We start from the raw sequence: 13767 nt of genomic DNA on the forward strand, positions 1-13767 counted from the left end.
TTAACTTCTTGGTGATGTGTTTGTTTCCACTTATGGCATGCCACTTAACATACTCATTGTACAAGTTCTGATATAAATTCATTTTGAATAATAATGGCTTTGTACGTGTTGCACAATATCATGACTGAATCACTGACTGACATGCAGTGATATTGATAGGTGCAGCAGGGAAAAACCTGAATGGAATCTGCCACTTGAGTGGCACTGGATTAATTTCATAAGACAAAATTCACCCATTATAATAACGTACATTCTCTGAAGTAAAAAGTTGACATCAGACTTTCATTGCCTCCTCCCTTAAACGAGATTTAGTGAGATTTTTCCAGATCCCCACCCCCACCCCCACCCCCAACCTCCCCCCTCTTCTGAGTTCACATAATTAATGAACATCACCTTGTCATGAAGTTTCGAAACACATCTGCCACATCTTTACACCTGTCACACATCCTGCCACTTAATTCAGCATTTTGCACCGCATTTTATTTTCATTCCACACCACACATTGATAAAATTTGGTGCTGTGCTCGTGACACTCAGGGACAAGGTAGTAACTTTGCTCTGTCTCCTATTCCTCCTGCACCTTGACCATTGCTCCCTCTCTGGACTATGAGGCACATAGCACCCCCCAGAAGCAAGACCCGGAACACACCCATCTCTGCCAAGACACCCCTTTAACCCCATTAAACTCCATACATCAGCACCTGGCTCAGAAAGCAATATCCATCCAATAGTTCACAGCACATGTTCCCGTCAGCTGCCTTCAACAAGACCACATTTGACTGATTATACAACCAGGCACACACCAGCATGTGCACAACCGCCATTCCGGTGATGCGGGATTTCACGTGGCCAGGTATTCAGAGGGACTGCAAGATCTGAGCCCTTGCCTGCCGGCACACCAAGGTCAGCCGTCAGGTACACACCTCCGCCGCTGCCTTCCCAGATGTCAGGCATCACTTTGCTCACATTCGTGTGTACATTATCGGTCCTCTATTTTCCTCTCACAACTGCCGGTATAACCTCACATTTCTATGATCTAAATTTATTCTACATGCATAAATAATTTCACTTGCCATGTGGTATTAAACATGGATGGTAGGTCTGAAAACAGTCAATAGAAATTTAGATAACTTCATTCAACTGTTGAAACACTGTTCAGAGAGTAAAGTCTTGCACTTCTCTCAATGAGAATTTTAACAAAGTATAACACATAGAAGCCACAGTGCAGAGATACACAGGAATTGTCTACAGCCACAGATTCGACTCTTCATCTTGCAGTCAACAGGAATAAATTTCAATCATTGGCATGGTGGGATTGTTTGTGGTAGGCGACCAGACAGTGAGGTCATTGGTCTCATCAAATTAGGGAAGGACGGGAAAGAAGTCGGCCGTGCCCTTTCAAGGGAACCATCCTGGCATTTGCCTAGAGCGATTTAGGGAAATCACGGAAAACCTAAATCAGGATGGCCGGACGCGGGATTGAACCGTCATCCTCCTGAATGCGAGTCAATCATTGGGAAGAATGGCACAGGGAACATCCTACTCAGAACAGCTACTGCCCACAGCTGCCTCTAGTAATGACACCTATTCTGATAATTGTCTTCCAACTTGTAGTGATCTAATAATTGGCTATTAGAAAGACATCTTTCTCTAATGGAAGCCCAATAAAAAATATTGCCCTATCTTCCAAAATATAATGAACAGACTTTTTTTAATATTAGAAGTGAATAAAAGTTTTTCCAAGCAAGTGTATTGAGCACAGATGCCATGTGTGAGTGCTTATTTTCACACATCAAACTGTTCAATGGTATAGATCGTTTACACAGAGCATGTTATTATCTTAGTGAGAGAGGTATGGATGACCATACTTGCTACCCCACACATTCTTAACAGAACATTTAGAAATTGCTGGTCTTATGTGAGGTGTAGGTGGGTGTGTGTGTGTGTGTGTGTGTGTGTGTGTGTGTGTGTGTGTGTGTGAGTGTGTGTGAGTGTGTGAGTGTGTGTGGGGGGGGGGGGGGGGGGGGGAGGCTGGACACGAGAGAAAGAAGCATAAAAAAAAGAAAAAAACAGAATGCTATATAATGCAGGCCTGTGCTGCGACGATTTCAGATGAAATTCAGTGTGGACTAATGTCTGTCTGCAATCACCTTAAACCATGTGTAAATACTCAAGGTCAACATTTTGGAGCCCTTGATATGACATTCATAATAATCTCACAAACCATAACCGAGTCACATGTTTCCTTACATCTGTTGCTGTGGACAGGATGGCAGGAGTGTGGCTTGTGGTTTCATTAAATTGTTACTATTTGATCAAGTTCTACACATTTTATGTCACTGAAATTCTCCTCATCAGAAGAGTTTGTGTCATAATTTGGCAGCTATAAATGTACTATAATGTTTGCACCCATCACAAAATTTGCCACATTTCCTCCTATAACTTAGTGAAAACTGCACCTTGATACATTTATTTGTTCTGGGTACATTTTGGATGGTCTAACTTACCTCTCTCATTCTTTGTACTTTTACTACTGTGACTTTTCTGTGAGTATCCTATATTTTCTACTGTGTTGATCAGAAGATGTGTTTTTACTAATACCTCTTCTGAACTCTGTACATGACAAAATAACCAATCAATTCTTATAAGATGGTAAGTTTATATAGTTTTGTAGATCATCATACCTGCAACACTGGCTCAGGTACACCAATCAAGTAAGGCATTGGAGCAAATAAATAGTCCATTAGTGCCATTGGAAGAACTGGGATAAATATGTGTTGCCAATTCATTGGGTAGATCACAGCATTTGCAGACTGCACGCAGGCACTCAGTCTTGATAATTTTTTTGAAGTGAAAATGATACGACGCTCATATAGCATAGAGGCAAATATAACCATCATATTGTGCCCATCGACAGCACTGTAGTATTCTGTCAAATTTCTCTGAAACAAAAATGTGCTTTCATAAGAATATTTCACATGAAGGAACGATTAGTTGTGAAATCATCACATTAAAGAGCTTTAATGTCCATACAAATATCTATTTCATCATTATTTATTGAGCAAACAGATACAGGAGACGTGTGACAGCTCATGAACATCAGGAACTCAGCACTAAGTAAAGAAATGAGAATAACTGAAGGTAGTATGTATATAGAAAAAAAGCAATATGCACGGCAAAACTGAAGTAAAACCAGTTTTCTTTACCAAATTTCAGATGTGTAATGACACAGATAATGAAATAATACAAATATGAAAAACAAAAACAAAAATATTTTCTTCCGCTTCAGGTGAAAAATGTTATACTGTGTTAACATCTTTTCTCTTAATTAAATCTAAATACTTTCTTCTCATTCTGGTAAAGTAAGACCAATAGATAATTACTTTCATACTTATTATTATTACCACATTACAGAATTAATTAATGTGATGGTCTGCCACTTTTACATCCACCATGTCATTTCCATTCAAAAATTTTGTCTTGCCACCAATGAACTGGCATTCTCAACCAATGTCTGTACCACTTTAACAATTAAACAATGGAAAAATCCAGGCTGGAATGTAACAATATTGGAGAAGGAAAGTTGCTACTCACCATATAGTGGACACACACACACACACACACACACACACACACACACACACACACACACACACACACACCTGCAGTCTCAGAAGCGATAGGCACAACTGACACTGCATGCGTGTCGCTATTGCTGACAAAGGCCTTAATGGGCAAAAGCTATAACTGTGTGAATATTTTTGTTGTGCCTATTGCAACTCAGCATCTCCGCTATATGGTGAGTAGACACTTTAAGAATTTTATTTCAATCCTATCGCCATTTCATTTGCCCTCATTCAGCTCTTGCTTCACCATTGGTTTTTTCCTCAATTCTTCATATTCAGGTGCTCCTTCATAAATAATCCATTTGCACAACTATTAGTTTCATTTTGAGATCAGCATTTAAAATCCATTGGTCTGATTCACAGCATAGGTCAGATTAAACTATTAACTTACCAACTCTTTTCTTATTGTTGTCAGATGAATTGTTGTTCCACCAAAAAGAATTTATAGAGCCTGTGGCAGTACCAGCGAATGTGCAAGTAGCCAGCACAAGACACAAAAGATAAATCACTGGTTTAGCACAGAGTATTTGTTATCGCTGTAGAGTATGATAAAGTATTCTTTGGTTGCTTGGTTGGCAGATTCAGGGGAGGGGACCAAACAGCAAAGTGACCGGTCCCATAGGATGAGGGAATGATGGGGAAAGAAGCCAGCCATGTCCTTTCAAAGGAACCATCCTGGCATTTTCCTAAGGCTGTGGCAGTTCCCACCTGCTTTTATTTATTCATTGATTGATGACTGTCCTCGGTGTTGATGTAATGTGTTCCTACATTGGCTGAAAAATGGGTTGTGGATTCTGACACTGACTACTGTAAATAATGTAGCCTACAGATGCACAGTTGCGTTTCGCCGTACTTTAATTTCACTTTGCACAACCCCCAATAATACAAAGTTATATGGCCAGTGCACTATTGTTTAACTTTCGGTAAGCCTAATTAATAGTTTGCAGGCAAAACTCCACATACTGCTACAATAATTTGCAGTTGAACATCTACGAGCAGTAAAAACACAACCACAAAACTCACAGTTCTTGAAGAATAATCAGTTATGTGTGGAGCAAACACTGTTACTGTTTTTACACATAGCCTAATTGTTTAACATTTATTCCACAGTTAATTCGAAGCATTGTTGTTGTTCTAACCAGCACAGGTTACTCGTCAGAAACTCTGCCATGGACTGACTGTCTCATGACCAAAAATTGGGCCCTTATATATCATCACAATAATAGGTGCAGAAACTACACATTGTTTAAAGTTAAATTTACAGAAATTACAATTTAAACTTAACTCATTAGATTAACTGAATATATCGAAAAATTGGTTCTTTTCTATAGCAGTTTGTTCTACTATGAGAGTTATGCCAAATTATTTGTTTAAATTGTAAAATTAACAAATATAGTTACACAAACAATACTTTTGACAAAACTGTTGATTACTTTGGAATTAATGAAGGGATGGCTTTGCTAACATGTTGCCGACTAGACCCAAATAGATACTTAAAGACTGCTAACATTTTGTCTTCCAAATGTTTACAATTATTACAGAATTTATATTTGTTTATACATCAACAATAGAATTTAAGTTATGAAACAATTACTGATTTCACCCTATAATGAAAGTTACTAACTAGGAATAACCAAGAGACATTAGAAAACCAAATACATACACAAAACTAAGCACAAAACTAGATCTGGTGTCAAATCCTTTGGAACTGAGGGCCAACCTTTCTCTTTTACGAAAATACAGATTATATTCGTGTATGTTAATGGTAAATTGTAAAAAATGAAAAAAACGAAATTAAGGAGGCAGATGGCAAAACAAGAGGGGAATTAAAAATATTCCAGCTTGCTTCGTGACAAGGCGATTTCGGAAAATCACAGAATACCTAAATCAGGGTGGCAGGACAGGGGTTTGAACAATCATCTTCCCCAATGCTAGTCCAGTGTTCTAACCACCACACCACCTCACTCACTCAGTAAAGTATTCTTTGTATTTACGTTTGTTATGACTTGGTGTGCAATAAAGTTATTGTACTGACGAATTATCACGTCCACAATATGTATGAGAATTATTTCTTACAGTCAAATTACCCATAGTGGTGACTCTGAAGTGATTCCTTGAAGAGAAACACTATGTCACTGTTGTCAGAGATTGAAGTTAAAGTGGAACAAACAGCTACTCGGCAATGAGTGGCCATCGACATAAATCGTCAAGACCCACAACCTGCTTTGGTCATGTCAAACTTCCGCTGTTCTGGTCTAATCACCCACTGACATGGTTCATGCACATGTAGTGCACACTAATGATGACAAGTATGTAATCATGGTTTCACATTCAGAAGGATGACACTATACATTGTCACCAGAGCTTGGTTGCAAAAAGTTTTTAATGACAAGCAGCTAGGTAACAGATCCCCCATCTCAAACACTGTTAGCTTTATAAGTGCTTATCTGGCCCCAATCTGCTATGTGAACAATCACTATGCATGTTGTGACTTCGTAAATTACCAGTTGGTATTTGCACAGTCATGGCAACACATTGAGTTTTGCTGTAGCAGGCGTTGGCAGAGAAGACTGACACAATAAAAAATTCCCAGTCTGGAGTGCCAATAGGTGCAAAAATTGTGATATGCCTGACAATGGTCATGGAAAGAATACAGAAGCAGCAAGCACAACCAATACCATCAAAACATGTACAACAGGCACATATGTGCCAGTGCAGGAGCAAAGAGTGGAACAGTTAGAAGATCAGATTGTGCACCTGAACTTGAAGTTATCGGCACAGCAGCACAAATTACAATGCTGTGATTTGCATAATCCTAAGCTGCGGACCAGGTGTCAGAAATACGATTGTCGTAGATTTAATACAACCACTAACCAATGGTCTTGGTACTACAGGTGTTTTGGAGATGCAGCTCACCACCCCTGCTGTTACCCAAATGCCATATACAGATGTCACAGGACACCACAACAATCACCATCAACATGTGCATGTAAACTGAAGACTGAAAGGCAGAATGCAAAATTAACATTGTTGCTGTTGCATCAGTTACAGAGGTTACTTGTGTATGATCGCATCCCTGGTAAAAATATCCTTGTAGATTCTGGATCTGCAGTGCGTATTTGCCCCAAACAGCTGAGTGTTATACCTGCCACACTGACTAGAGCATATACTCATCACAGTGAACAATTCATGCAATTAAACTTGTGATGAAAACTTGCTTTGGGTCTTGAAAATGAGTTTACCCAGGAATATATTATCGCCAGTGTCGCTGACCCTATACTCAGTCTGTATTTTTTGTCTAATTTTCATCTGTCACTGTATTTAGTTAACCGTTCCTTAATTACAGTAATCTGTTTGCCCATACAACAGCGTGGAAACCACCCAGGCAAATGATGCTGACCACAGGTCTGAACATTTTTTTAGCTGCATACTTCAAAAGCATTTCCAGTCTTCAACCTTTGGGCTGCCACCAACAGGAAGTGTTGCCACTTGACAGTGCACCATAGCTGCACATCACTTGGCCACCCATCACTGCCCATCCAAGGAGGCTTATACCTCAAAAGCTACTGGTAGTGCAAGCAGTGTTTGAAGAGCTGTTGAAAACAAGTATTGTGACCAGATCAGATACCCCTTCTGCATCCCCATTACACACTGTGCACAAAAAAGATAATGATTATGCAAGAATTACCAGACACTCAATGCCTGCACAATTTCTGATCATTACCGTGTGTCACACGTGACTGACTTAAAAAGGCCATTGCTCATGCACAGGTGTTAGTTTTTTCTGGATGCTGTTCGAGAGTGAAATAATAGAGAATTATTGTGAAGGTGTTTCGATGAACCCTTTGCCAGTCACTTAAGTGTGATTTGCAGAGTATTCATGTAGATGTACAGTTGAGGAGCATGCAGCTCACCTGCGGCAAATTTCTCAGTGCCTGCAGGAGTAAGGCATAGTCATTAGTACTGCAAAGAGTGTTTTTGGCACATAAGAGGAAAAGTAGCCTCATCTGCCGGTTTATCACCGCTTCCTAAATGTGTGGAAACAGTGCAAGATATGCCTTTGTTGACAGCCTACAGAGGTTGCACAGATTTTTGATAATGTTAAATCACTACCAGCAACATCTTCCAGGGTTGGCAAGTCAGCAGGAACAACTAAGTGTGTTGCTCTAAGGCAAGCATATGACCGGTAATCCAAAGACATCTTTGACTTTGGTGCCATGAAGTCAAGTAATGTTTGGCACCAGCAGCATGGATGCCTCACCCACCCATTAGTGGCCTATTGACTATAATGATGGAGGCAAGTCAAAATGCAATCAGCACAGCACTGCAACAGAGAATGGATGGTTGATGGCAACCATTCGCCTTTTACTTGAGACCTTACGCCACAGCAGAAGAAATGGAGTGCTATTAATCATGGGTTGCTGGCAATTTACGTGGCCATCAAATATTTTTGATTGTCAGTGGAAGGAAGACTTTTACAGTATTTACTGACCAAAAACCATAAACTTGTTTCTTCCAGTATACAACAGATCATGGCTCATTGTGGTACTGTAGACAAGCAGAATATATAGCCCAATTTGTAACAACGTGCATCATGTATCAGGTAGAAACACCATTGTTAGAGACTGCCTGTCACAAAACTGCACCAGCTTACAGATAGTGCCGCAGGCTGATTGGTTTTTGGTTTTGTTTTGCTTTAGGGCGCAGAAAACAACTGGGGTCATACATGCTGTAACGGAACATATTAAAGGCTTTACTGTACCGAAGTATGCGATACCCTCCAAATTCAACCAGTTTAACGAGTATTTATGATTATAGAAAAGTAGTTGTGTATGTTAACAATGATTGCGTAACATGTCTCCATAAACAGTCAACCCATTAAATTATACTGAATAACTAACCCACACAAAAGTTAATATCACTTGATCACTGATACAGCAAAGGTCATCATGTAAAAACACTGAGTTCATCTTAAATAACTAATATGAAGTACGAAAAATAGTGTACAACTTAGGTATTTTGGATCTCCTTAAATAAAAATCACCCAGTGAAACCTATTTGTTCACTAGGAGCGGTTTCACTTAGTATTCACAAAATCAATCCTGTTTTAGACGAAAACCAATGTATTTCTTAATAATTCATGTTAATTACTTATTTATGCAAATTAGAGAAGTCAATTGACAAACTTCTAGAAAACGGACTTTTTGTAACAAAGAATTATTCTGTCAAGTCAACAAATCTGTCTGTCATTTTAATAACATGTTAAATTATGTCACTCGATGCAAATTAATAACTTTTCTGCACAAATTATGATAACAGATGTACATGTGACTTGTAAACTATATCTCTTTTTTGTAGTTCTTTGACAATGTTATAAATACGAGCAGCAAGAAGGGTCGAGAGGCAGTCGGAATGTCACTTTGGTACAGTGTGTTTGTGTGTTATTGTTTGAGGTGGATAAACAATCCAAAGAACATGTAAAGGAAGTTGTGTTGTGTCATAGTCTTTGGTGGACAGTGGAATTAAGATGGCCACCAGAGAAATAAATATTTGAAGTTTACATATTTGTTGGTTTCGTTCAGCCTTTATCATCAAAAGCACATAAAACAAAACACGGGACCTCATGTTTTTACCCTAGACAACCAGATTTAGAGCCAGCATCAACATCGAGACACAGCAGCGATCCAGCAAGCAGCAGTGATTACTACAATGCATTGTAATGGCGCCAACCTAACCTCAAGTGCTAACAAGCTCCGTAAATGGGAGTGAAATAGTGCGATTATAGCAATTAGCAATATCTACGACCAGGCGACCATTACAATGCCCAAGTCAAAACTATAGAACACGAAGACAGAGAGGAGTTAAAAAACAACTATATGTCAGACCCAATTGTCATAATAGAAGACAGCTAAACACAGGCGTGTGGGAAAAGGGCAAAAACGACACCATGCAGAAACAGAGGTCAAAAACTAAAATTAAATGGTCTTCATCATATTTCGTTGGAGTATAAAAAGTAAAATACGGTCGACAGCCTGCATGTCATCTGCTAAAATGGTAGATGAATCAGATGGCAAACCCAAGCGGGAACATAAACGGTTAAAAAAATGGGCTTTACGTCAGGAAGTGGTGGACAGTTAAAACTTGGGCTCAATGTGAACAAAGTGGTGGGGTAGCGCCACTTAGCAAATGATGATTGCTAAAAAGGCAATGCTCAATATGCAGCCAACTTAAAATAACCTTCTCCCAGCAGGGGGCCGAGAGGAGGTCGTCTGAGGCACTGGGAGATGCTTAATAAGCCAGAGCTCATTCCCGTGAAAGGAGGACCATTGGCGATACCAAAGGGACACCACCTCCTGATAGATGGCAAAACAGAGATCACAGGAGGGTATATATATACTTGGGGGCTGAGGTACAAGGACTGCAGGCTTAGCAGCAGCATCAGGAGCCTCATTTCCTGACAGACAGATAACCAGGAATCCACAGAAACCTCACACTGGCTCCACCAAGAGTGAGCAAGTGACAGTTTTCCTGGACCCACTGCACTAAGGGATGGGTGGTGTACTGCGCACATAGACTTTAAGGGCACTGAGTGAGTCTGAGCAGAGGACACAATTGAATAGGCTGTGTCGCCAGATGTACTCTGTGGCCTGATACAAGGTGAACAGCTCGGCTGTAAATACTGAGGAGTGCTGGAACCCGTTATTGAAAGACACAGGTGCCAATGACGAAGGCACACCCGACCCTAAGATCAGTCCAAGAGCCAATAGTGTATACAAAGGTACTATTGCGAAGTTCCATGCAAAGGTCGTGAAACTGTTGGTGATGTAGACGATAGACCAAGGCTGGAGTAATGTCCTTAGGAAGCGAATGAAGGCCAAGGTTAACATGGGCCGCTTCACAAAGCCTAGGTGGTGAAGGGTTCACACCCACCGGGAAAGTTGCAGGTACAGTGAAGGTAAGCCTCCGTAGCAAGTGCCAAAAGTGGACTCCAGGAGGTAACAGAGAAGAGGGAAAAGCCCCATACTGACGACCAAACAAATCATCAAAGAAGGAGGCACAGGATGGGTGGCCATACATGGCAGACAAACTGCATGCATACCTGCTGAGGATAAAGTCATGGCAGTAGGACAGTGGTAGTTCAGCAGCTTCAGCATACAGACTCTCAACCGGGCTGGTGTAAAAGGCACCTGTGGCCAAACAGATGCCATGATGGTGGATAGTGTTGAGACGGCAAAAGAGGGATGGGCGTGCAGACGCGTAAACAAAGCACCCATAGTCGAGTTTCGAACAGACAAGGGATCGGTACAAATGGAGGACGGTGGTTCAATCAGCACACCAGGAAGTACCATTGAGGACACAAATGAAATTGAGGAACTGCATACAGCAGGCTGCCAGGTATGATACATGGGAGGACCAAGAGAGTTTCCTATCGAGCACGAGTCCCTGGAATTTTGTAGTTTAAGTGAACGGAAGGGCAACAGCCTCAAGATGTAAAGATGGTGAGAGAATCCACTCGCGTCGCCAGAAATTCATACAGATCGTTTTGTCAGTGGAAAAACGAAAGCCATTGTCGATGCTCCAGGACACCAGTCAGTGAGACAGGTCTGTGGAGAATTGCAATAGATGGTAAAATTGTCAACAAAAAGGGAGCCGGAGATGCCTGGCGGGAGACAGGCCATTATACGATTAATGGCGAGAGCAAGGAGGACGACACTCAGAATGGCGGCCTGAGGCACATTGTTTTGCTGGATAAAGGCATCCGACAAGCCAAAACTCACATGCACCTTGAAAACTCAGCCTTTTAAATATTACTGAAGGAAACAGGGCAAACAGCCACGGAAGCCTGACATGTGAAGAGTACGGAGGATACTGGTCCTCCAGCAGGTGTCGTATGCCTTCTTCAAATCAAAAAACACAGCCACAGTCTGGAATTACTGCAGAAAACCATTCATGACATGGGTGGACAAAGTAATGAGATGGTCAATTGCAGTACACTGTGCTTGAAATTCACACTGTGACTTTGTCAGTAAATTGCGAGACTCAAACCACCATACCAGCCAAGCATGAATCATATGTTCCATCAACTTGCAAATGCAGCTGGTAAGAGATTGGGCAGTAGCTAGAAGGAAGGTTTTTGTCCTTATCAGGCTTAGGTATGGGTATGACGGTGGCTTCACACCAAAGTCTGGGTAATGTGCCTTCTGCCCAGATCCAGTTGTGTGTGTTAAGCAGAAAGTGACTGCCCGCAAGAGAAACATGCTACAACATCGGAATGTGGACAGCGTCTGGCCCTGGGGCAAAGGATCGGGATAAACTGAGAGCATGATCTAGCTCCCTCATAGTAAAGGCGACATTGTAGCACTCATGATTCGCCGCCACTCATTTCTGATGGAGGAAGGCAGTGTGATAGTGGGAAGGCTCGAAACTTCCGCAAAATGGTGGCCCAAGGTGATGGAGATAGCAATAGGGTCCACGATAACATCATCTGCTACTGTGAGGCCGGAAACTGGAGAATGGATCTTGGTCCCAGAGAGCCGTTGGAGGTTGGCCCACACGGCAGAGGAAGGGATGGAACTTTTAAAAGAACAAGTGAATGAAATCCAGCTAGCTCATTTGCTATCCCGAAGAACATGATGACACTTTGCACGCATCTGTTTATAATGAATGCAGTTTGCCATCATAGGATGATGGTTAAAAAGGCAGATAGCACGTCTCCGTGCATGAATTGCATCTCGGCATGCCTTAGTCCACCAAGGGACTGAGACATGATGTGGTAAAGAGGAAGTGCGAGAAGTGGAATGTTTTGCAGCAGTAAGGATAAAGTTGGTGAGATATTTCACCTGGTCATCACAACTGGGGAAATCTTGTTCTTCGAAGGTCGCCAGGGAGGAGCAAAGCTGCCAGTCAGCCTTAGTAATCTGCCATTTGGGCATGCACGTGGATGGGGTAGGAGTCAGCAAATGGAGAGCACACGGTAAATGGTTGCTCGAGTAGATGTCAGAAAGAACCGACCACTCAAAATGATGGGCAAGCTGGGCAGTGCAAAAGGATAGGTCCAAATGGGAATAGGTGTGCAAGGAGTTGGAAAGGAAAATGGGTGCTCCAGCATTAAGGCAGAAGAGGTTAAGTTGATTAAGAAGGTCGGCCAAGAGGTCACCTCTCTGACAGGTCCTGGGAGAACCCCAAAGGGGATGATGCAGATTAAAGTCACCAAGTAGCCAAAATTGGGGAGGTAGTTGCCCAATAAGCTGAAGGTAGTCTGCCCTGGTGACATCGAATGACGGAGGGACATAAATGGTATAGAGGAAAAAGTCAGGTGAGGAAGGAAAAGGCAAACTGCAACAGCTTGAAGACAGGTAGTCATCCAGTATAAGCAGCATTATGCCCCCATGAGATGGAATGCCGACCTCAGGCAGGGGAAGATCAAAACGAATCAGTAAGTAAGGTGAAAGCTCAAAGCAGTCGTGAGGGTGCAATTTCATTTCCTGAAGGCTGAGTACAAGGGGATGCTGTGATGCTAAAAACAGCCATAAATCCTCTTTGTGGGACCAAAGGCCGCGAACGTTCCATTGGAGTACAGTCATGAGGAGGAAGAGATGTAGGGGTGTCAACTTGGCGACCGAGTGAAAGCCAGTGTAGAGTCGCTACTACAGGGCACAGAAGCAGGAGGATCCTGCTCCATAGGGGTCCACAGAAGCATCAGCTTGTTTGTGGGGTCTGTCTCTGGAGGCCAAAGCTGAAAAACGGTTGGTGTGTGCACCAGCAATACAGAGGCTGGCCAGGCTAAGGTGACACTAAAGAAGATCTTTGAGTTGGTGAAGGAGAAGACCCGTTTGTCTTTGGTGGACTTCTTCGAGCCTTTACAGTTAGAGGAAGACTTGGGTGTTGTTTGGCTGGAGGGACGGAGGAAGTCTACACGGGAGTACTCCTCCTGTCCTTCCCCGCCTACCAGTTGTGTACCTTGTGGCTTCGCCCCTTGAGGCGAGAGTTTGACGGGTTGTTGCACAGGTGGATGGAGGGATGGCAATGCTACCATGACACTGGGCAATTTCACACCTCAGAGCTGAATTTGAGGTCACATGTCTGCGTGGCCATGTCCTTCATGGAGCGAGGGGTAACAAGAACAGAACTATAGGTGCCA

General features: G+C 42.1%; 1 protein-coding gene across 2 annotated transcripts in view; it reads right to left on the bottom strand.

Annotated features, from left to right (window-relative positions):
• Positions 1-13767, bottom strand: part of LOC126187376 (DENN domain-containing protein 1A-like) — a 286790-nt gene that overhangs the window by 188299 nt on the left and 84724 nt on the right. For both annotated transcript variants that reach the window (XM_049928424.1, XM_049928423.1), the window contains exon 6: positions 2685-2942. In XM_049928424.1, coding sequence (XP_049784381.1) covers positions 2685-2942 — 258 coding nt within the window. The remainder of the gene's footprint in view (positions 1-2684; positions 2943-13767) is intronic.

This window comes from Schistocerca cancellata, chromosome 5 (genome assembly GCF_023864275.1).
Source record: "Schistocerca cancellata isolate TAMUIC-IGC-003103 chromosome 5, iqSchCanc2.1, whole genome shotgun sequence".
Classification (NCBI taxonomy): Eukaryota; Metazoa; Arthropoda; class Insecta; order Orthoptera; family Acrididae; genus Schistocerca; species Schistocerca cancellata.